The sequence below is a fragment of the Bidens hawaiensis genome, unplaced genomic scaffold (assembly GCF_021521415.1).
Source record: "Bidens hawaiensis isolate Kalapana, Puna unplaced genomic scaffold, B.hawaiensis_p1.1 tig00000636_1, whole genome shotgun sequence".
NCBI classification, from domain to species: domain Eukaryota; kingdom Viridiplantae; phylum Streptophyta; class Magnoliopsida; order Asterales; family Asteraceae; genus Bidens; species Bidens hawaiensis.
In genome coordinates this window covers 4,969,635-4,995,297 of record NW_027491038.1, presented here as the reverse complement: position 1 = coordinate 4,995,297, position 25,663 = coordinate 4,969,635, and the positions used below count along the sequence as shown (strand labels likewise).

Genomic DNA, 25,663 nt, shown 5'->3' with positions numbered 1-25,663 from the left:
TATCAAGCAAGTCCACGAGTGACTCACCTAGCTGTAGTCAAGAGAATTCTTCAGTATTTGAGGGGAAATCCAGACATCGGGTTGTGGTACCCCAAGGATGATACTTTCGTTCTTACTGCCTACTCAGACTCAGACTATGGAGGATGCAAGATCAATTTCAAATCAACGACTGCAGGATGTCAATTTTTAGGAAACCGGCTTGTTTCCTGGCAGTGTAAGAAGCAGACAACGGTCTCCACTTCAACCGCCGAAGCTGAATATGTTGCAGCCTCGAGTTGCTGTTCCCAGGTTTTGTGGATACAACAACATCTTCGCGACTACGGTTTGAAGTTTCTTACTACTCCTATTTTGATTGATAATTCTGCTGCTATTAGTATCACCAAGAATCCCGTACAACATTCTAAAATGAAACATATCGAAATTCGATATCATTTTATACGGGATTGCTATGAAAAGAAATTAATCGATCTTGAGAAAGTACATACTGATTTTCAGAAAGCCGATCTGTTTACTAAAGCTTTTGACAAAACGCGTTTTAAATTTTTGCTTGATTTAAACGGTTTGAAGACCCTTGCTGATATCCTTAAACAAGGATGACTATCTTTATTTTCTGTCATATCTTTCTTTTAAAACTTATTTTGGTTTTAGGGGGTGAAAATCTAGAAAATACAAAAAGAGTGTGTTTTCGTTTGTATAGATAAAATCCAAAAACATTAAAAATTTCAAAATTCAAAAATATTGTGATTTCTGTTCTTTAATGTTTTTCCTTTAAATATTTAGAAAAACCAAAAACATTTTAAAAATTTTGAAAATCCAAAAAGATTGTGGAGTTTATTTTGTTTATAAGAAAATTGAAAAAGACAAAAATATTGTGTTTTTAAAGTTTGTACAGAGAAAAACCAAAAAGATTTTTAGATTATTTTCTCGCTGAAAATTTACGTCGGTTATTTAAGTTTATGAAGCATGCTTGCATGTCTTGGTCCTATGATTCACTCGTGAATTGATGGTTAGCCATTTATTTATTAACTTAAGTTAACTGGGGCGATTAAATTTATCTTTTCTTTATTTTATGCTCCTCAAAATTTTTGAGTTTTTGAAGCAAAAAGAGAACATGATAGTACATTGACTATCTTGACCCCAAATTCAGCAAAAAGTAAGCGTAAAAGACTGTGTGCTTAATTGCATTGGTGCATTGGTAGGTCTTAAAACAACCCAGTAGAGTAAAGTATGTGATATAAACATAAAGAAACGCCAAATTGAAAGGGGTGTTAGTCTCTATCAAAAGTCTTGGTGAGGATGGCAGAAATGTAATAACCAGTCATACTCAAGCCTTATATTTGTTGATCACCCAAAAATCAAATAAAGCAAATAACAAGCGTTAAGATTCTGGACACTGTGAGTCTTTATGCGGCTTAACCATCTGGGTATTCATAAGCATGAATATTTCACACGTCTTCTAGAGCAAACCCAAAGTCATTAAACTTGATCACCGCTGTACTTCGTACAATTTAAATTACTGACTTGATTAAAATCCGCTGTTAGTCATACAATTGTTCCACCCTTGCGTGCGTCTTAATACCATTAAGAAACGGACCCCAGGGGATACAATGTATGTAAGCCGACAGATGGACTCGTGCATACTCACTCACAGTAAAGGAAACTTGATGCATTGCTCAAAATTTCTACAATTGGTATCAAAATTTTGATCAACAATATAATGGTTTAAGTCAAGTTGGGGTGATTTGGCAAAAATCAAATTAAGCTTGAACCGTGATTAGAGGCTGATAGTTTCTGATATTCTGTGCTTTAATTGAACTATTTAATCATATCACAAAAATACTTGAATGTGTGTTATTAGATTTATGTGGACAACAATACCAATGACCGACTTATCACCGGTCATAATACCGCTGAAATATAAAACGGTGATGGAAGGGCAATTTGGTCAATATGATTCTCTGCTCAAACTCAACAAAAATACAAAAATATGTACTGCTTTTGATAAAATCATTGAAAAACACAAAAAGATTGTCTATTTTAAAGGATTGGATATTCTTCTGTAAATACATTCTTTAATTCTTTAAATTTTTACTAAATACCAAAAATATTTTCGTCTTCTTTATACAAAATACTTAAATAAATTTTTAAGTTATGTTTCTGAAATCTGAAACATTTTTTTATCGTATCTGGTTGTCGGGATAAAAGGATTTCTCGATAATTTAATTTATTTATTTATTTAATTCTTTAATTTATTCAATTTATTATTTAATTTAAAATTAAATAAAAGAGTTTAATTCGCTAAAATACAATTTGTTATGTATGGATAACGAACTAGGTGATTCTCTAGCGAATTAGCTTCTGGTTCACTAACCTAATTCGCTTCCGCACTCTGTAACGAATCATCCCTTCGTTATGCATATTTAACGAATCATGACACGAATCATGTCTTGATTCGCTACCTTTAATTTAACGAATCAAGTAGCGATTCGCCTACATAAAGTAACGAATTGAGTTAGCGAATGGGCTAATTCGCTAACCTTAAGTTAAACGAATCGTCTGATTCGTACAAGTTGTACCTAGGGTTACGTGCATTGATATATAAGACAAGAAAATGAATAGTATTCCACTGTTCGCCTTCTTTCTTCATCTTTAAGAAACCTATTCAAATTCTCTCTGAATTTCGACCTTTTCGTTTGGATACTTCAAAGATCTATTTGAGTTTCTAAGGTATAACTGATCTTGGCGTTATCATTTTCGTCAAAAATGGGGTTTAAGGGTTTTGAACTTTTGAAACTCATTTGTGTATAATTTATGTTCATAATTGTATGATTTTGATGTCATTATGATCGGAATCACTTTCCGATACCCTTGGTGGACTTAAATCTTAATTTGATTGTTGTTTGCCGGGTTAATTATTGTTTCGTGTTATTGGTGTTTACTGTTGGTTCGTTTAATCCTTAGTACATCTAGGTATTGAGTCTCAATCTCATCCACCTAAACTTACTAGTGTGATTCCGAGCTCAACAAGCTGGTTATCCTGATGTTTCAACGATAGTTATGGTCCAATTGTATCTGGGTTTACCATGTTGACTATTGTTGTTCATTCTAATTTTGACTTTGACTTTGTGAAGTCAAAGAATAAGTCTTATTTATGACCATTCGTTAGTCTTAGCGAATTAAATTAAGATATTTAAATCATTTAATACACATATCTTTTGATTATACATTGTGATATCTATTCTCATATTCGTTTTATTTATACAGTAAAACATGGTCGATCAAGAACAACAAAATCAACCGCCACAGGAACAACCTCCACAAGGACAACCACAACAACAAGATCAACATCCTGAAGTGATTTTATTGCCGTTCGATAAGAAGCACAACATTTGTGCTTATGTTGAGCAAGATGTGACTGACTTGAGAACGTTTGGAGCTATGTTGACTTTCTTACGCCGTTCGAAGATACATTATGCAATCCCTGCTAAACCTAAAGTGTATCTTAGCATAATCAGGCAGTTTTGGAACTCGGCAGAATTTGTTGAGGAAAATAATTGGGTTCGAGCTACAATTAATCAGATCCCTATTACGATTGATGTTGAGGTCATTCGTCGGGTACTTTAATTTAACGATAATGATGATTACCCGAGTGAATTTGACAGGACATTGGTTAGGGGTTTATTCACACGCTTGAATTATGGGGGTGATATTCATAAGTCTATGTTGAACAAGAATGGGTTGTGTCCACCTTACAAATATCTGCTGCATGTTTTACTTCATTGTATGAGTGGACGTCGCGGTGGTTTTGATGAATGTAGACTAAGTTTACAATCGGCGTTTGTTGCACTAATCCTGAACAAGCCATTCAACTACTCAGAACTTATCTTTGATCATCTGAAAGAGCAAGTTCAGCAAACTCTACCGTCGAAGAAGTTCTTGATGTATCCTCGCTTTTTACAGCTAATTATTCAGGATTTGATTCCAAATTTAGTGATTTATCGATCGTTGGTGAACGATGTTCTTGATATGGAACATATGAAAGCTGAAACAGTGCATCGTATGTTAATCTATCAAAAAGACAAGCCACAGGATAAACGGATGATTGGTCATATAATCAATCCGGATTACGTATGTCCTCCTAATGAGCGTTGGATCCATGATGATTCGGATTCCGAGTGTGAAGGGGGAGAAGGTGGGAACAATAATGGTGGAGATGATGATGGTGACAATGATGATAATGATGGTGATGGTGGAGCTGGTGAACGAGCTCTTAAAGAACAACAAGATGTAGTCGATGCTGCTCTAGCTGCCACCATGAAAGCTCAGCTAGAAAGAAAACGAAAGGGGAAAGCTGTAGCTACTGGTGAACCATCAAAGAAGCCCCGTGTGTCTGCTGGGGCTGGAGTAATTATTGGAACTCCACCACCACGTCAATCAACTACCCAAAGCTCGGCGGTGCCGCAAACTACTAGCACTCCGATGCTCACCTTGACAACGACGATGGTGTCACATGAGAGGCTCGGTCTTATTCCTCAAATTGCGTTGACCGAGATACCGAGGCCTCCTGCTGTGTTCTCTACAGTATCTTCCACCACTTCAGTGAGACCTCCTCCTCTACCAACAACTACTCTTCCTCCACCTCCGCCTAGTGATGTCTCATTCATGAGAATATCTCGGCCTCAAGGACCTGTTCAACCTGTTCATCCATCCGTATACAACTTGCCACCAGGTCGTCAAACTGAAATGCTGCTAAATCTGCTACATTTATATGAAAATCAAATGGCAGCTGATCGACAAACTCAAGAACGACTCATGGAGAATCAACGAAAAATGATGAGTTATATTTCTTTCTGTCAAAAGGAGACTAAGTCGTTACGTACGATTGTTGAGTCTCATGGGGTGAAATTAAAGGAACAAGATGAGTTGATTCTACAATTAACTTGTAAAGAAGATGCCCTCAAGAAACTCAAAAATGATGATGATGATCCTGACGAATCTGATGCAGGAGGTGAGGCTAAACAATCGCATGGTTCATCCTCTGGTGCTGGTGTTAGTGGCGCTGATGATTCGAGCAAGCAGATAATTACCTATCAAGATCCAACAGCTGCCAAGCCAATAGAAATGATTGAGGCTAACACGGTGATATTTATTGATGGATCGGGGGTGGTTAGAAGTGTGGTGAACAGAGATGAGATAGAGGTCGGTGAGTTTGTGGTTAGATCTTTGACACGAGAGCAGATTTCGATTCTGCTTGGGCTGAATGACGATCAGTTGACTGCTTTAAAGACTGAGCCCGATGTCGAAGTGATCAATGAGGAAGAAATGGAAGTTGATCCGTTATTTATGGATACGAATTTTATTTATGAGAACGAGGAGATTGAGATGGAGGATGTGACAGCTGAAGAGTACCCGGACTTGTATCAACACGCAAACGTTGATCGAGGTACCCCGGTATTTCATGAAGACGTAATTAAAGAGACTGAGGATGAACTGGAGAAGATTGTGCAGCGAACAGTTCCCTCACTCAAAGAAGTGACTGATGATGACATTGAAAGATGGTTCAAACGTCAGAAAGTGGGTAAGATTATAAGTGCTTATCGGTATGTAGATCAAGAAAGAAAAGATACTGCTGCTGCTTGGATTGAGGCGAATCAGGTGACTACCTTCAAGACTGTTTCTAAGGTGCATGGTGATATTGTCTCCTGGCTCTATGATTCAGACCTTAAGGTATGTATAGTCAAGTGGGAAAAGGGTGTCCAGTATTACGAGAGGATAATAGATGTTTTAACTCTACCGCGTTGGGATGTACGTACCCTCGCGAGACGTCCATTTATCAATCGTGGGGGTCACCGAACGGCTGAGTGGTTTCATCAACACTTACTGTTCGAGGTCAATCATGGCTTCAAATTCTTCAAGCCCCAGGTCCCAATACGTAAGCGCATTGACGAGATTGATCCAAGGACCGGCTGGAAGAAACATGTCTTGAAAGTGAAGCCGCCAAAGACAATGAAAAAGGTTCATGTGAAGACAATGCCTCAAGATATTTATCTGTCTTTCAACCGTTGGTACTATGACAATCGTACTGGCGAGGCCGTTATTGTTTGTGGTCGAGGACTGCAGACCGAGCTTATCAAGATAATCAACCCAATGTGGTTGGTCAATTTATCAGAGACTGACAACGACGTGCTACACAGGAAACATATTTTGTTTGAACGCCAAGAAGATTACGACCTGGATATGCAATTCCAACGAGTTGTTCGTGTGTGTCACGAACATGGAATTCATAGTTGCAGAGACTGGCAGTCCAAGCGCTTCAAATAAGTTAAAGACAAAGAGCTCAAGACGAGGGGGTGTCTGTTAGTGCACGATTTGCGTCTAGAGTCTTTGTATTTATCGTTAATGTTTATTTGATGATTAATGTAATATTTAATGTTTATATTTAACTAGTTCGTTAAGGTTAAGTCTAGTTCGCTAGGAATGTTAGCGAACTAAGACTAGTTCGCTAAGTTAAGTCTAGTTCGCTAGGAATGTTAGCGAACTAAGACATTATTATGTATTCCCTCCTGATTCGTTAGGGGATGTTAACGAATCAGGGGGTGGTTCGTTAAGTTAAATTATGTAACGAAGGGGAAGCTGGTTCGCTAGGGTATGTTAGCGAACCAGGTCGCCTTCTATATATAGTGAACAACTGTTCACTTGTAAGAGTTTTTTAGAAGAGAGAGATATAACATTATTCAGAAAAGTTTTAAAGTATTTACTCTCTCTCTCAAGCTTCACATTAACGTTATTACACATACATAGCATTAAATCAAGGTTAATTATGAGCTAGATCTATAAACGTATTGATAGTATAGATTCGGATCTAAGATCTGTTGATTGTTATTGATACGGGTCTCAACAAGATTTGTGAAGATAGGTTTAACATGAAGGATTAATCTTGAATTATTAGTAAAGTTAAAAGTTTATTTTGTTAAGTTATAATTTAGTTATCTGAATTGTAGTAGGTTTAGGAAATGTATGTTTTGGAGAGCAAGTTTAGTGGGTCTATAAATAGGGTCTTGATTATTAGTTTTATGAGTGAGAGTTGAGAGAGAGTCTAGGAGTTTCATCTCCATATACGTTTGAGAAGTTCGTTTGGTATGTTCGTTTGATTATATGGAAAGAGTCGAGGGTTGTCACCTCAATATCTGATGTTTGTTTGTTTGATAAGTTCGCTTGATTCGATTGTTTGATCCGTCTGGGCCAACAATTGGTATCAGAGCATAGGCTCGTATATTCACGTATGTTTCGCAAGATTTCACTTCAAAAGGCTTTGTTTGGTTAGAAGGGTTTATGATTATATTTGTTCTTAATAAAATCTGGAAGCAAGAAAAATAAAAGGTTTGTCACGGATTACAATAAGAGTAAAACCTATTTCTTTTTTTTCAATAATTGCAATTGGTTTGTTTTGTCGTTGCTTGCAACAAAAGAAAACAAGCAGATTGTTTTTTTTGTTAATCTTGTTGTTTTGACTTTGGTTTTTTCCTTGGAGCCGCCAATATATTTGTGTTGTGTAGGCTTTAGCGATTAAGCAAATAGGTTGGTTGATAGGATTTAATTGGTAGCTTGGTACACATAGTTGAGAGGTTGTGAAAGCCGTGATCGAGTTTGGATTTGTGAAAAGTCAAAGTGGTAATTGTAATGTGTGGTTTTGAGTATTAAGAGAAGAAAAGTTTGTGGTGTTTGCTTATTTACTAGAGATTAGTTTCGGGATCAGGAATCAATTCCAACTGAAATAGCAAACTGGAAAAGAAGGTAAAGATAGGAAAGATATGATGATGATCGGAGGACTTCCAGTATTGACAAAATCGAACTACGGGGTATGGTCGACAAAGATGGAGGAATTTTTGAAAGAGTATGGCTTTTGGGACGTTATTGAACCTACGATCGGCGTAGCTGTAGTTGAAAGGAAGATGCACAGAGCGTTGGGGTTCATATTTCAAACCCTACCGGAAGATATCTTGGTACAAGTTGGCATACTCATGAATGCTAAGGAAGCATGGCGTGCTTTGAAGATTCAATTTCTCGGAATTGATTATGTACGAAAGGAATAAGAGGAAAAAGCAGCTCAAGAAGCCGCTAAAAAAGAAAGATTGGATGAGATCGTTGAGAAGGAAAGATTGGATGCTATTGTTCAAGAAGAATAAGTACGTAAGAAGAAAGTTCATGAAGCTACAAAGAATGAAGAAGCTTTGCAAGTTATTTTGAGAAGTGAAGGAAAAAAAAGGTTGCATGAAGAAAAAGAAAGAATTTCTTCAGAGGAAGAAAAAGAGAAGATGGAGAATCTTAAGGTGTGTTTTTATGACTCAAACAACTTTGAAGATGAGAAAATTGATAAGATAAGTGAGCAAAAGGGAAGTAAGAAATTTGCTACTGATGATGATGAGAGGAAGGATATTATACCGAATGAAAGGAATGACGCAGCTAACATGTCTGCATATTTAGAAGTGTGTGTGAAAGTCAACAATTGAGCACTTGTTGATGAAAAGTCAGAACCGAATGAAAGGTTGAGAAGAATTGTTAGAATGGAAGGCCTAGTAGGATCTGATAAACAAGGAATGAATAGCCCATCTGCAAGTTTTGATGAGCAAAGAATGAAAAGAAAAGTGAAAAAGAAGAATGTGGAGAATGAAGTGGTATGTGAGATCAATGTGGATGGTTTGAATGATGAATGTGAAGAACTTGTTAAACAGGTTTGCTACAAACAACTGAAAAGAAAGGGTAAAGATGAACCAATGATTACAATTGAAAAGTTGAGAGTGCTACTGGGAATTAAAGATCTTGGCGGTACAAAAGAGATGAACAATTCAAGATTAAGGGGGTGAATGAAGGATTAATCTTGAATTATTAGTAAAGTTAAAGATTTATTTTGTTAAGTTATAATTTAGTTATCTGAATTGTAGTAGGTTTAGGAAATGTATGTCTTGGAGAACAAGTTTAGTGGGGTCTATAAATAGGGTCTTGATTATTAGTTTTATGATTGAGAGTTGAGTGAGAGTTGAGAGAGAGTCAAGGAGTTTCATCTCCATATACGTTTGAGAAGTTCGTGAAGTTCGTTTGGTATGTTCGTTTGATTATATGAAAAGAGTAGAGGGTTGTCACCTCAATATCTCGTGTTCGTTTGTTTGATAAGTTCGCTTGATTCCATTGTTTGATCCGTCTGGGCCAACATAATAAGAGTAAGCTTGTGCACTCAATTATGCGACATGCTGTGGCGAAGCTTGGACTAAGACAACGGGGGGGGGGGGGGGGGGGGGGCTCAAAATGTATACATAATTTCAAAAACGGAGGGGGGCGGGCTAAAATTTTCGCCCTAAAACAGCTAAATTTACACTACATATAAAAAATTTTGGACGATAACGGGTAAATTTACACTATTACGCAAAAAACCGGGGGCGGGGCCACCCCCGGCCCTCACTAACCTTTGCCCCTGGCGAGATGCCGCCGAGACTATGCACATTGATCTTGAGGTAAAATGTTAACCGTAAGTTAATGTGTATCGGGTTGCGTTTTCATAGGGAGGGTGCATGAAACCGAAAAAACAAACCGAATTAGAAACCGGCGGTTTGGTTTAGGACTATAGTAAAAAATCTGAAAAACCGAACCGATATGACAAAAAACCAAGAAACCGTAATCCCATGTGTGGTGAGACGAATTTGGGCAAAAATCGCCCTAATGTCACCCTCTACACCGCCTCTAGGTGTTTTTTTTGGGTTGGGGGGCGGCATATATTTGTTGCCGTTCAACTTGAAAAGATAATAATATTATATTGTTATTGGGTGATTTTGGGCTGCAAACCACTATACTCTAAAATGAAAATCGCCCCTCTTGCAGACGTGGCACCACGTGCCAACAATTGCCCCCCAATGTAGCCCATTCACTACATCTGGCCTAATAACTGGAGCTTAATCCTTAAAACTGATTCTACTGATGAAATATTACTGAATTTGTGAAATTTTATATTTAGTTTTGAATGTAAGTACCTAAATATTTTAATGTGTAATGATACATGTTGCTTCGTTAGAAACATTTTGATGTTGATTGATGTTTGTGGAGACCAAGTATACCTAAACTTTGAGTCAAGGGGCACTTAGGGCTGGCAAATTGGGTACTTGTTTAGACACGATAAGCTCTGTTTAGTAAAAAGGTACACTATACATTTTTATACTATTTTTGAAATAATTTTAGTTAGGAGGCTAGAGTTCATTATTTCTCCTTCTTGATACATAAAACATATAACTGACATGCCCAAACCATCTAAGCCAAGTGTTAAACGAGTCGCTCTTATGTTTGATACTTGTGATAATCGCGTTGTCTGTAACCTGTTAAATACGATACGACATGAATCACTTGTAGGTGTTATTTAGGCGTTTGGCGGATGATACAAAATGTTTGCCATTATTAGATCGAACCCTTGGTGAAGAAACCAATAGAGGAATGATTGTGAAGTTTTGTTTTACTTGCATAATCTGACTATTGATAAGGCACTCTATAGGGTCAGTGCGCCATCTTTTTTAAAATCTTTAGTTATGTAGAAGCAGGGGGGTCAACACTTTAATTGTATGCACGGTTACACACATGTATGTTAAGTCTAGGATCTTTTTTTAAAGAGTGTTATAATAAGATAGTCTCATGACTCCTCTTGCCTAGCAATCAAAGTAACAAGTTTTGACATATCTTTAATGAATGTCAGTTCTAACCAATTAATATAGGGTTTAGCTTTAAAGTGACTCAGACTATTTCAGTTATTAGGTGTCTACCTTTAATTGTTTTGATGTTGAATAACAAATTTACTGACTTTACACACTGATAAAGCCACAAATCGTATTACAGATACTTTATAGCTTTTTGTTATGTTGGTGTTTAAAAGAATTTTCTGCAAAAACAAAATTGTCTTCTGCATATGTTTTATTTTCCTGAAATGTTTTGATATATGTTAACTCATGTAATTAATTGGTTTGTTTTGTAATCTCTACACTGACAGGATCTATATGTTCATGTTGGTTGGCCCTTGTACCGGAAGTATGGTCATGCATTTGAGGTGTGTTGAAATGACAATGCTGAAGTAATTATTTGTACTTTTTAATAATCACTATACGTCTCATATATCTGCTAACTGGTTTCAGGCATTTAAGTTGGTTGTGAACGATCCTGATTCCATTCTTAATTCACTTACTCGTGAAGTTAAAGAAACTGGCCCTGATGGAGTTGAGGTAGCTTTGCATGCTCTTTAGAGATCTAAATCATTCTTTTGATCATTTATACGGATCAATAATCAACACATTTGTTCTTCTCATTATTATTAGGTTACAAAAGTGGTTCCTGCTTTGACCGAGGAAGTCAAAGATGCATTGGTAAAGAACATTAGAAGAAGGATGACTCCACAGCCTTTAAAGATTCGGGCAGATATTGAGATGAAATGCTTTCAGTTTGATGGAGTTCTTCACATTCAGGTGTTTTATTTAAGCATGTTTCTTTCAGCTAGTTATGATTGTATGATTTACACACAGTCAGCAAATGATATTGTATATATATTTATTATTATTATAGTCAGCAATGCGGAAGGCGGAAGCTGCTGGGAATCAAGATTGTCCTGTTAAGATTAAGTTGGTTGCTCCTCCATCTTATGTTCTTATCACTCAAACTCTTGATAAGGTAACCAAAGTGTTTCTATTTTTTATATATTATTCTTTGTTGTGTAGCTAACTGGCTATTATTTATATATTCCTTAACTGATGGTATCGTATTGTTTTTAGGAGCAAGGGATTTCAGTTCTTACAAAAGCAATTGCTGCTTGTACAGAAGAAATAGAGCTTCACAAGGGTAAACTTACAGTAAAGGAGCCACCACGAGCGGTCAGTCTCAGTTTCAACTTTTCATTGCAAATATCATTTTTTCACAGGACGATCACACATCATTTTTTCACACTTTTATCACCAATGATAGCGTTATGCACTGTGTTTTCACCAACCACGACTAAAATGAGATAAACTGAGTGTGCGTTCTCTTTTGGGTGGTTTTCAAAATTAACCTGTGCTCTTACGTGGATTTTTTGTAAGTATACGTTGCCTTTATTGTTAATGTACTATCGTTTTCTAACCAATCACAAGAACAATTAAGTAAGTTATGCTATCATTGTTGGACAAAAATGGCTAATAAAATGAAAAATGGTGTTGGTCAGATATCACATTTTGTGTAGGTCTGTAAATGAACTGTACGATCATGATAGAGTGTGTTTGTTCGTTTAACTTTGATAGAACAAACCATGGAACATTGACAATTAAACGATGAGGTTTTCTTGTTCATGTTTGTGTTCGTGTTCATAAATGTAACTGAGCGAACATCAATTACAAGTAAAAGTTACATAAATCCATTCAGCCTAAAAGTATATCAAACTAGAGTAAATTGTGTAATGGACAATCATAAAACTAGACTACATTGTAACGGACCTAAAAATTTTAGCCAACACTCACAAACTTGAATAAATGAATGACACATGCATTCATGCTCGTTTGCTTATCAAATAAACTCACTTTCTATCGAAAGGTTCACAAACAGTTCACTGGACGTGCAGTTCATTTACAGGCCTAATGTGTGCATTACTGTTCGAAATTACTTGCATGGTTCTATGTTTGGAAATTTGTTTTATGAAGTGTCCTTTCAGTGGATGTCAGTCTATGTGAGGTTTTATGAATCCTCGTTTTAAAACATTTTACCTAGAAAACAAAAACAAAAAATAATTTGAAAACCCTTATGAAATCTGATCTAAAACGCATTTCTTAAACAAGTGATTTATAAAAAAAAAAGAATTATTGTTGACACTATTCGTTGGTTCAGGTGAGCGAACGTGAGGATATATTGTTGGCTGAACGAATGGCGAAGCTAAGTCAAGCAAACGAAGAAGTCGAAGGAGACGACAACAGTGAAGAGGAGGAAGATACAGGAATGAGAGACATTGATTTGGACAAGCAACATCAAGTCTAAACAACAAGAGAGAAACACTAACTTTTTTTTTAGACAGGCTTGTTTTTCTTATATAATTTTGTTTACTAACCGGCAGTAATTTATTTTGTATTTTATTTTTCAAACAAGTAGTTGAATAGAAACCTGTGAGGCATGACATGTTATGTCATCATGCAAATTATAACTACTTTGCTATTTTGTCAACTATTGCTTTGGACCTCCTTCAGACGTATTTCTTTCTTTTGAATGCAACTGCTGATGCTGCTCTGATAGGGTTTTTGGAATGATTATTACAAATCATATTGTAATATTTGAAGCTAAATTTACGAAATGTGTATACTTGAGTAGAGGTGCACATAATACCCGATTCCGGACACAACCGGGAACCGATTGCTACCTGTACCCGACCTGTGGGTACGACCTAATATACCCGGAGCCATATCCGGAACTGAAACCGACCCGGACCAGTTGAAACCAAAACTCGATCTGACTTGAAACTCAGAAAAACCGGTCAAATATCCTACTATACCTGGAATCGGTTTCTATCCGGTTATGGTTCTTGTAAATACCCGGCTTGTGCACTTCTATGACTATATCTGAGGAAAAGGCGAAACTGAATGGATAGGTTATTGGCGTTTTGTATCCAATCATAAGTTAAAATAAACTAGTGACAATGTTTTGAAAGTTCAGTGTATCAAAACAGTTCTTAACGTATATCATAATAATTTAGGGCTTCAGGCAAAGATTATTACAATTTCAAACAAATTTTCAATCTTTTATATTGTTAATAAGAGGATTGAAGCTCGAGTTTGACCTTCTGGTCCAATGACATTTGGCAATATATTCTTTAGCTCTGATTGGCTTATTGTGACCTTAAAGATGGCGAAAGCAAACTTAAAATGAAATAAGACGATTGAAGTTCGAGCTGGATTTCTTCTACTTGTTTACAGAAATTTTAAGAGAATGTATATACAAAATGGCACTTTCACATAAATCACATACTAAAAGTGACAACCTAAAATATCAACCCAAAAGTAACCTCTTTCATTTTAAGTTTGACTCAAATAACCTAGTGATTTCCTGCTCGTATTAATTTTTGATTTTATGTTCTAGTCTCCCTAAATGAAATTTCAATGCAATATTATAAGTCTATGTATAATAACTCATCGGAAAACCTTATTTTTTCAAATAGTAAATGACTTTTACAAAGTTAATAAGGCAACGCGTACTGGGGCTCAACTTGGGCGAGAAGGGGCGACAAAGAAGAGAAACACCCCCCCCCCCCCCCACCCCGGCGATTTTTGGGCGAAAAAAATATTATTATTATATTAATATGTGTTATATATATATATAGGTTTTGGTTCATTTCAGAAGTATTCTTACAGCGAGAAGTGCGAGAAGTATTTATAACCAATTATATTTTTTCTTTAAATTATATATAAGGGTATATTGGTAATATATCTAATTTATATATTTGGTAATTATTGATTGTAGGGGTTTCAAATTTCTTTATTTTATTGGTAAATATTATTTGTTTATTCATACATCAATCGTTCAATAACAGAGATATCGACATATTTCATAATCACAGATTTGAAGCAACACCATTTCTAATTCAACATCCATTGCATAGTATTATTGAATTGAAAATGTCTATTTCGATTCTAATATTCACCAATTGACGGTTAGGCCTAATTTTATTCTGCCCTAAATCGATTTCATCAATGATTAATTCGGTATGCGATATGAATGACAACATGAAGATACATCTAATAAAGCACATCAGATTCAGGTTTTATTCAATTCCTTTATATCAATTTCAATTTTATATTCACTTGTATATCTTGTCAATTTTTAGTCTTAGGTTTAGGTTTGAGTATAATAAATTGGTTTTATTGTAGTACCTTTAATTTAATTATATGGACTTATCAATTATTAGAGATTTAATGTGTTTTAATTAATTTTTGGTTTGATTTCAATTGAATTCATGTTTGTTAAGATCGGAGTATATATTTTTGGTTTAATTTTTTTTTAATAATAGATCAAATTCATTAAGTATTAGATGCTTAACTGAGAATGCAATCATAATTAGATTGGTATCATTATATGATCACTTGATCTCCTTTTTTTCTATTGATATCTAACTAGGTGCAATGGATAATGAATCAACTACAAATCATGCTCACTCAAGCGGCATACCGACTAACGATTTTGAAGGTCAGTTCTACATTTTGATTAAATTTTCATTTTGTTATCTTAAGCATCCATCAGACTTTGTTATATTCGGTTACCATTATATGTAGTTTCTTTTATGTTATATTTATAATATTTTGTGTAGCTACGTCTGCTATTTGATGTACATGTTTCTTATACCGTGTAGTCTTTTTTGCTTATGTGTACAACTTTTTAGTTGATGTTGATAATTATCTAGTTAATTTATCTGGGTAGTTTGACTATTGTTTATCATACACACATACATAGTTTTTGCTATCTTTAAAATACATGTCAATCAATCGGGTAATTGTGTATGACTTTTTGTTCTTGTGTAGCAAGGTTAATGTGATGTAAATTACAGTTTTGAAGCGTAACAGAGAATAATTGCATGCATCAATATATATATATATATATATATATATATATATATTAATATTTTTGTTGTAGTAAATAGTAAACTTCATACCAACCATCAACTTAAGACGATGTTTGTTGTTTACTACCAAAAAAAAAAGGTTGCAGCCAATCATTCTCCATGACACTCCAAAAGTGTAATTTCCATCACGCTTACCTACAAACAGATTTAGGTAGATTAACAGATGATGTTAGTTGCATGCTTTATAATCAATTGTGTTTTCCTCTTATGTTAAGCATCCTTTATGATTGTTATTTTATTACATAATCTGTATTTGTTCATATACATTGTCGTTTTTGCATTAGGTTCTTGTGTTATATTTAAATTGTTAGTTTATCCTTTTTTTTCTATGTTTACTCCTTTTTAACAGTAACTACGGATGCTCCTGAAATACAAACAATTTTACCAAGCAATAATGGGAGATTAATCGGGGAGTCAAGTGACAAACAGGATTTCAACAATGAACATAAGAATGAAGCATGTTTCTATTCGAGTTTATTTCTTTGAAAGTATGTTCTTATTATCCAACAATTTGTTTTTAAATTGTTTATTTTACTTGATTCCTTATGCAGAAATTGTGCATCCCAACTTTTATTTTACTCACCTAACGGGACCAAAGACGAAAAGAAATGCATCGGTGAGGGGTAAACAAACTATAAAATACGATGAAACCGACGAAAATGTAGAATCATATGAAAGTGATGAAACCGCTGAATCCAATGGAAGCGATGAAATTGATTCGAGTTCCGATGTATAAAATTGTGTTGTTTTTCTTATATTATGTGCAGCAATGTTATGTTGTGTTCTTAACATTTGTTTTTTAGATATTATATAGTGGTTTTCATAATCGAATCATCCATATGATTGTTTTAACAATTGGTATGTCTTCTGTATATATGTATGTTTTTGTATGTATATATGTATGTATGTACCTACATACGTATTTAGGTTTGTTTATATATACGTACGTATGTATGCATCCATGAAATGTATCTATGTATTTACGTAGGTACATATGTTTTTATGTAGGTATGCATGTATTTGTGGGTACATATGTTTGTTGCAAGGACATAGGACTATCCGACTATGTAGGTACGTATGTTTGTGTGCACGTTTGTATGTACATATGTGTGGAATTAATACACGTGTGGAAGATTTTGCTAAACTTGCCAATAACCATCCTCACAAATTTATGAGTGGAAATAATAACAAAGGGTTAATCATAACAATATGTAATCACAAGTACCTACATACATGTAGGTTTATTCATAACAAAGGTTTAATCACCTCAAAACGTTTCAACACAACAAAATAACTTTACTAACTAGAAAACAAAATGCCATTTAATATACCAAATTATCATTCCGTCATAAGAGCTTTCATAAATTTTGGTTTGTGGGTGTTAACCTCAGATAGCATAATCTTTGTTGTTTACTTAGTCCTTAAAACGAGAAGCATCTTCTATTGCTTCAATGACTCCTCCCAAGTCCACAACCACAGTTTGTGTTGCCAATGAATGTCTCCATATGCCTCATTGTAACAACCATAATTAACCTTTGTTGAACATTTTAGTTTCTGTCATTTCAGTTCAAACCCCTCAATTGCATTCGCGCGCCTTTGGGTGATCAACGATTCGTAGGTAGCTTACAATATATTACTTTTACACCCAACATACATGATTTACTTTACAATATGTACAATACAAGTACATAATAAAAACTCAACACATTTCATGGAATTGGCAGGTTCTTACACTTTGTGAATGTTCTTATGCAAATTCTAAGGTATTCATCATCTATCTCCTTACTGGGTTTCGCCTACGCTAATTTCTTGATGGATCAACACTTTCTTAAAAATAGACTGAAATCTCTTTACATCAAAACCATACCAAAAAATAGTGATCGACAAAATCAGGAAGAAAACCATATCTTATGGTCTTAATTTCATTTTTGTCAAATCGTTGTTCATAGTGTGATCATTATTCACCTTCACGATGCCCACCCTCTGTTGAATGCATAATCTTTAAATGCCAAATTTATTTCATTATGTTATACACATAGACAAATCATTGTTCATAGTGTGATCATTATTCACCTTCACGATGCCCACCCTCTGCTAAATGCATAATCTTTGAATGCCAAATTTATTTCATTATGTTATACACAGAGACATACAAGAAACAAACATATGATCACATTTAGTACGTACAAACACTAAAACAAAACAAACTTGCTGCTTCAATTTGAAACCTACACCTACATAGAACAACCTATAACACAGGGTGTTTTACACAACTTTTTAACATAAACACACCATACATACTTGTCAATATTTCCTACACATGTGTGAATACTAAACTCCAGGCTTTCCATCCCTCTAACTTGTCCCGAAAGTAATACACATTTTTCAAAATCTGGCCAATAAAATATAATACTTTTCAACATACTAAACAAACATAAACAATTATATTTTGTAATTGACATTCATCTAAGGCACAACCCCCTACACTGAAAATCCTGCACAATATTTCATCTGACATGTTTTTAGATTTTTCTTACGTACACATACATATCATTACACTTACAAGACAACTATAGAGGCTACACATATGTAGCCAACATATCCCTACACAACCATTAACTACACATATGCAAATTAACTCCTAAACAGCCTACACATAACATAAGTCGGACTCAAATTAATACCTACACAGCATACACTATTTGAAGATAAACCTTACACAGCCTACACATAACAGACTGTTTACTTAAAATAACACCTACACAACCTACAGAATTTCCATATACACCCAACACAGATACACAAACATATCATTCCACTACCCAACCAATGCTAACTCTTGAAGATAATCTTACATAGGCCACACTATTTGCAAATAATCCTGCATGTATACACATAAATCAATGCACTAACCAAACAGTAGTGTAGCTTTATACTAAAAATATCCTAAACGATTTTTCATAAACAATTATCATAAGGAAAATCGAGTATATTTCCACCATCTATTTTTTTAAACCCTATTTTTCCCAAATCAATATACATCGACATCTAACCATTTCAATAGCCCATTCACACAAATTATACTTCCCTTTTTGAAGTAATACTAACTATACCATCTAGCCTACACAATTATTTAGCATCTCTACACATTAATTGGGTGTAGGGCATTCTAATGAACTACAACTATAAGAAACAAAATGTAACCATCATTTAGTTTATATACATGTTACTTTAATTCAAATAAACACCATAAATTACCCTACATGCCTTAAATCCTTACCTAGGGTTCAGTCATAGTACCATGTACAAAACCACTGATTATGCTTCAGAACAACCTGATCACTAACAATGAAGAACGATTGCCTCTTATACACAATCAAAGAGCTTCACTCTAATCAAAGATGTCAATATTGTGTATCAATTTTGTATGTAGGCATTCGCGTTGGGAGTGATGGTGAGCGGTTTCGGAGTGAAATAAGGGATGCCTGACGTTACTTATTGAAAGCCTACATTATTTTGTCAATTTTGCCCCTTTAAGCTTAAAACGTCTGTTTAAATAGTCAACATAATTACAAAAATGTCATCTTGTATTTTTAACCATTGATTTGTGTAATCGATGGATGAGATTCACTTCTTGCATTTCTCACTCTAATATCACTTCTCGCATGAACCATCCCCTATATATATATATAGGGGAGAGATATTTTGAGAACCATGTTGAGTTGTAAGAACTTTAAGAACTCAAATTTGGATCATACATTTAATTAAATGACATGAAATATGTGCCTGAGATTAAATGTAATTAAAAAATGAAGCAGGAGATAGAGTAAGTATTTTTGATGATTACACAAGTTTAACTGTTAGTTACACATGTGTAATAAGTCGATTCGGTGTGTAAAAAAATACCGTAATTTTTTGTACATCACTTACAGTTACGTATTACACATGTGTAAAAAAATTCAAAAAAAAATTGTTACGTTGAGTTCTTTCGAGTTCTTAAAACTCAAAGCGGTTCTCAAAAGAAATCAATCATATATATATATATATATGATCAGGATCATGAGAGAACCTTTTTGAAATTGAGAACTATGAGAACCATTTTGGACCACAAAAATACCAAAAATAAAAAAAAATCATAGAATAAAAAAACACAAGAATCAAAAAGGTAAAAAAAACCAAAATTCTTATTTTATCATCCCGGTTTCATAAAAAAAAGAAAAAAACACCTCGGTTTAGCTAAATTATATATACATATGTATAATATATACATAGGGGAGGGATATTTTGAGAACTTGATGAGTTGTAAGAACTTTAAGAACTTAATTTTAGACCACACATGTAATTAAATGAGATTGAATATATGGCTGAGAAAATATATTTGATTAAAAAATGAATCAGGAGAGAGAATAAGTATTTTTGATAATTACACAAGTTTAAATGTTAGTTACACATGTGTAATAAGTCGATTCGATGTGTAAAAAATTACGGTAATTTTTTGTACATTACTTACACTTACGTATTACACATGTGTAAAAAAATTCAAAATTTTTTTTGTTACGTTGATTTCTTAAAGCTCAAAGCGGTTCTCAAAAGAAATCAATCCTATATATATATATATATATATATATATATATATATATATATATATATATATATATATATTATATTACTATTGTAGCCCCTACACCATTACACCCCAAAAACAAATTCTCACCCCTTGCTGACTGGTCGCCACACGGCGCAAAACGCCCCAATTTGTAGTCCCTCCATTACTCATAGCCTAACACATGTAATATCCGATCTCTAATAGAATCAATATTATCCGCTGTCCACCGAAATCAACGTCTCTTTTTATTGTCCCCTTTTCAAGAGATTACCATCATGGAATGCTTCCAGTCAAACATGCTTAACTGAAAAGTTTTTTCTAACATGTTATTGACATCTAAGGCAATACATTCCACAAATCCCAGTAAATGACCAAAATTTTCTCTTGTAGCAAGAACTACACTTATTAATTGAAAATTACAAATTACCAAATTACCCTTGTAGTAGTATTTCTTAAAGTGGGGTCCGTACTGACTGACCCGAACTTATTTTCAACCCAACCCGGTCTAACCAAAACCCAGTGTACCTGCCCGTTTTGCGACGCTTAAGCGTAATAATAAAACAAAAGATGGTGCTGAATGGTGGAGTTTTATACTAAATGATAAGTTAAAAAGGTTCTTGTTTATTGTTGCAAAAAGTAAAGCAGAGAATGGAAGGCCTACTGTCAAATGATAGCATGAATATCAAATGCAGGTCTAAGTCAACAGATGGAGAGCAAATCTTGATGCAAAAAGTCAACAGCTCACTACCAACAATTGGTATCAGGTCTGAAATGCTATATATATATATATATATATATATATATTAAAGGTTAACTGACATTGTAAGGATCACAGATTGGATGCTGACATTGGAAACTATTCTCAAAAGTCAAATGATTTGGAATATGAATTTCTGAGTCAATTCTGCTTGGTAGTCAAAGTCAACAGCTAAACAGCTAGATAAAGTGAGCAGAATGCATTTGAGAGTTTATATATAGTTGGACACAATATGCAAAAGTCAATTCAAAATCTTACCAGCAGACAATATTACCAATTTAACCAACATATCCAACCACAATGATCCCCTGTTTTGACTGTTTCAAATACATAACTACACTTGTACAACTCTTACCAATTCATACAATAAATGTGTGCCTTTAGGTACCTATTTTCTACAATTAATCCTGTACCATTAGACTGTGGGTAATGGGGCGCGGAAGATGGGGGTGGTCCAGGTGGCTGCAAACGTGGCTCGCGAACACCACTACACCATACTCGTGGTCAGGGGCGCGAGCGAGGGGGGTGGCCGGGACCACGGGGCTTGAACGAAGGTTGAGCAATGGTTTAAGCAAGGGTGGATTAAATACTTGGGGGTGGGCAACCAAGCCCCACTACACCCTATGGGGCTTGGTTGAGAGGCTTTTTCCAGTGCCATGTCATCGCATACGTGTCGGGTTTTGATTGGATCACTTGGGGTTCAACCAAGCCCCATTACCCTTACCTTATGATTTTATAACAACAAATAGTGATTTTTTGGATGCAGATTCATGATCAACATCATCGACAACTCTAAGATTTTACCAATCCCACACAAAAGATAATAAAGTTGTAATTTCGGTGCCTCGGGATTCTCATTTTTAGTTGCTAATTAATCATGACTTTTAATCATGACTATTTTAATGTATGGAGTTTCCCTATCTGTATTTCGGTGCCTCGAAATCGGTTGTGCTGTATAATTAAAAGTTAAAACCATGTTTGTGAATAATTCTAGATAGGGAAACTCCATACATTAAAATATTATTTTGAATAAATAACGCGCATGATGATCTTACTTGATTTTCATTATGACCTGAGCCAAATAGCCATTTAGCAACTTCTAATATGAGCCATTACAGAATACACAATCTATAAAAGCTTTAGTGGCTATTTAATATCTGCATCTACGTACTTCATGAATACAATATAAGATTAATCAAATTTCCAAATAGTAAAAGTAGTAAACAGATTGAAAATCAGATTTACGGAGTTCTAAGGATGATAAGCAAAAGAGTGAGGTTAAACTGAAGTTTGACACTCAGTTCCAGAAACATGGGGTGACGAAGGGCATACCAAATATAAAATGATGTTCGTTATGAAACCAAATCATCTTGAAACTTCAACTGCACGCCAAAGCTCTATACCTTTAAATGCCTTTTGTTCTTAACTCTCCACTTTTAGATGTCACTAAAAACCATAAAAACGTGGCTTATCAAGCAGAAATAGTGTCTCCATGTAGTCATACACTCCAAATGAACAAGGTGATCTCTCAATCCCAAGATCATTGACGCGTTTTGAGTAGGGATCGTAAACAACAAGTTCATTATTAAATCTTTCTGGAACATCAATTATAGGCTCACCGCTCTTCCGAAATCCTTTTACTAAAGCGTCCTTTTTTGGTGTAAAAGTAAATAGCCTTGTAAACGATTGTTGAACCCTATCCCCCATCTTCCATACATCGTAACACAAATTAATAGCGTGTTTATTTTGACCAACTACAACAAGAGACTCCCCTAGCTTAGACATGGAAACGTGGCTTAATCCATCTGGAAGGGGTACTTCTCTCAACTCTTCACTTGCCATATCAAATGAAATAATAATATACCCGCTGTTATCATCCACGGAAATCGTATCAGTAGCAAGCCAATAATAAACTCCATCTATAGCTACCCCGGTACCATAAGTACAAAATCGAATTGATTCACGTGGGAGATTGCCATATGAACTTCTCCAAGCCCCCGTGCTTAATGTGAAAACCTCAACCTTAGGAGGGATGCGATTTATACTTTTCTTATCCTTCCTTATTTGGTCGGGATCATAATCATAATCATAATCATAATCATAATCATAATCATAATCATAATCATAATCATAATCAAACTCATCATGAAATGTAATCTTGACAATCTTAGGTTCATTGGTCTCATGACGAACCCCAAAACCTAAAACGTTTCCATACATGCATTTACTTTTTTTAGGCGGCACAACGACACCGACAACTTTTCTAATTGAAAGATTCCAAAGAAAAACCAAGTCCCTTTCACCGTCACCCAAACACAATAAACCGTGGGAAGTGCCGATTACCTTAGGACATTCAAGCATCTTAACGTATATAGGAACCCTCCAAAAAATTTTCTGTTTTGGAAAAGTATCATCATCAACAACTGAAACATACGTGTCGTCATTAATTTCATGATAATGTTTAGGTGCATTATCATTATCTCGATACTTTACAAGTAGATGATGTTGCGACTGTGTGCGGTGGTAGCTGAAGTGCTTAACAATAAAATCAGAGCTGTTGATGTGAGACTTCCATGCTTTGGAGACCGATCGGAATCGAATCAACGATTTGACAGGAAGCCGCTTCATGATTTCCAGGTGGATTTCATCGATGCCTGACATTTTGATTTAGATTATGGAATTCTTTCTAGGGCTTTACGTGATATATATATATATATATATATATATATATATATATATAATATATAATATGAGAATGGATTTCTAGGGTTACTTTACGTAAAGTATGGGCCGGTACGTGTTGGGCCAATTCTACTAGTATGGATTTATAACACAATTGTTGGATTATTCAAATGTGAAACAATAATTAAATTATAAGTTTTAAACATGGTTTTGGGAAACACATACTTTGATAATCATGTAACAATTTTATGGATGTTCATTATTTCGTTTGACCGTTCACCAGTTTGGTTTCTCGGTAGAAACCGGAGCTAGTCGTACATATTGAAATGTTAACTATTTACTTATTTAATATTAGATTTGTTTTATAATATATATTAGACATAGTTAAAATACAGTTAAAGAAGTTTTATTCAATACAAGCAAACTTGTCTATTACAGTTTTAATTTAGCCCAAATTCCAGCATGGTTTTTTTTTTAAAATCTTTGTTCTTGTTATGATTTCGTCTTCTATTTATTTTAATAAAGTTTATTATTTGTGTGACCAAAGTTATCTTTGTTCATAGTATGATTTCCTTAATAATGTATTAGTTGTGCCTAGTTTTAAGTGAAGGATGCATATAAATAATTCTTATTTTAAGTTTTAAACTCAATGTTTTTTATTGAAGCACAAACTATATCGAAACATAATCGTCAGCAATGGTTTGGCTTAGTTGGATTTTCATTTTAAACAATTCAGTTTCGGTTTTCGACGAAAAAAAACGTGTAAAGTTGGCTCAAGGTTTAATTTAAAATCATCAAAACCAAACCGCAAACACTTTTGCATAATTTTCTTTACTTTGAAAATTATAGCAATATCATACTCAAATTATAGATAATATATATATATATATATATATATATAAAAGAGATTAATGACCAATGTTGTAATTTTAAGTGGTGAAAATTGTAATTATTTTGAAGAAATTTTAAATGGACGTTAGATTTAATGTAACAATGACATTTTTGCCCCTAGTGGCCTAGTTAATGTTGTATTTCATACTTTAAGTGTTGTAAATTACTTAAAAATGAACTGTCTTAATTTGCCCATGAGTGATGCATTATATATAGTATAGATATAGATATAAAACATACATAATTTTAACAAATTTTTCCTATTAGTTGTGTTTTATATCTTTTTGAGAACGACTAACTTATCCACCCTCTGAAACTACTTTTATATTTAAACCAATGCTCACTACTAGACCTCACCCTCTGAAAGAACATCTTTACCAAAGCATCACTTAGTAAAACCAATATTCAGTTTTGTACTGAATGGTGGCCGGATGGTCAGGGGCGGATCCAAGGCATAACCACGGTGGGCCGGTGCCCACCGTCCGGCTGCCGGAAAGCCGTGTTTACAGTTACGCTTCAGTATATTATGACTCAACAATTAGTCCGTGCCCACCGTCCGGCTATCAATCCATGCCCACCATCGGTTAACATCATCGGAGGATTACATGTATGTATTAACCTTCGATGGCAACGACGCTGATGAATTACTTTGAAAGAAAGAAAGATAGAGAGAGACTGATTGGAGAAGATGGAAAAGGCCCACCACTATTGTTATTTATTAATTATTGAGGTCTTCACATTTTGTCCATTTCTGAATTATTTAATTAAAAGATCCATTATCATTTTCTAATATTGTTTTTTCTTTTCTAAAGTTTATTAATTTAAGGAATTCCATATTACTCAAATTATATTTTACGTTATAATTTTATCAGTTTATTATTTGATTAGATATGTAATTTTAGTTTCTCAAAAAAATATTATTATCATTATATATATAAAGGTCTTTTTGGAATGATAATTTGTGATCTTCCGATTATTATCAACCACTGTCAATTCGTGAAACATATACAAACAAAAAGTATATTGTGACACTTCGATTAAAAGCTTCTAGTTTTGTCACTGAATGTCGCAGTAA

The 25,663-nt window shown here is 34.5% G+C and overlaps 2 protein-coding genes across 2 annotated transcripts; one reads left to right on the top strand and one right to left on the bottom strand.

Moving 5' to 3' along the window:
* The first annotated feature begins 9,483 nt into the window (after window positions 1-9,483).
* Window positions 9,484-13,230, top strand: LOC143530177 (eukaryotic translation initiation factor 2 subunit alpha homolog). The gene is made up of 7 exons (XM_077025793.1): window positions 9,484-9,509; window positions 11,024-11,080; window positions 11,166-11,252; window positions 11,346-11,492; window positions 11,590-11,694; window positions 11,796-11,894; window positions 12,877-13,230. The coding sequence occupies exons 1-7, from the start codon at window positions 9,492-9,494 to the stop codon at window positions 13,021-13,023; spliced, it is 660 nt and encodes a 219-aa protein (XP_076881908.1). The 5' UTR covers window positions 9,484-9,491; the 3' UTR covers window positions 13,024-13,230.
* Window positions 13,231-22,461: 9,231 nt separating this feature from the next.
* LOC143529751 (putative F-box protein At3g52320) lies at window positions 22,462-23,676 on the bottom strand. Its single transcript, XM_077025473.1, has 2 exons — window positions 23,156-23,676; window positions 22,462-23,074 (listed from the first exon to the last, which is right to left on the bottom strand). Exons 1-2 carry the CDS (start codon window positions 23,674-23,676, stop codon window positions 22,462-22,464), a joined length of 1,134 nt encoding a protein of 377 aa, XP_076881588.1.
* Window positions 23,677-25,663: the final 1,987 nt, after the last annotated feature.

What these genes read in the sequence shown, in the direction of transcription:
- LOC143530177 (XM_077025793.1), top strand. An exon ending in ATGGAGTTCTTCACATTCAG is followed by an intron (nt 11,493 to 11,589) that starts GTGTTTTATTTA and finishes TTATTATTATAG; the next exon opens with TCAGCAATGCGGAAGGCGGA. An exon ending in TCACTCAAACTCTTGATAAG is followed by an intron (nt 11,695 to 11,795) that starts GTAACCAAAGTG and finishes TATTGTTTTTAG; the next exon opens with GAGCAAGGGATTTCAGTTCT.
- LOC143529751 (XM_077025473.1), bottom strand. Translation starts at nt 23,676, where the DNA reads ATGTCAGGCATCGATGAAATCCACCTGGAAATCATGAAGCGGCTTCCT. An exon ending in AAGATTACATTTCATGATGA is followed by an intron (nt 23,075 to 23,155) that starts GTTTGATTATGA and finishes CGACCAAATAAG; the next exon opens with GAAGGATAAGAAAAGTATAA.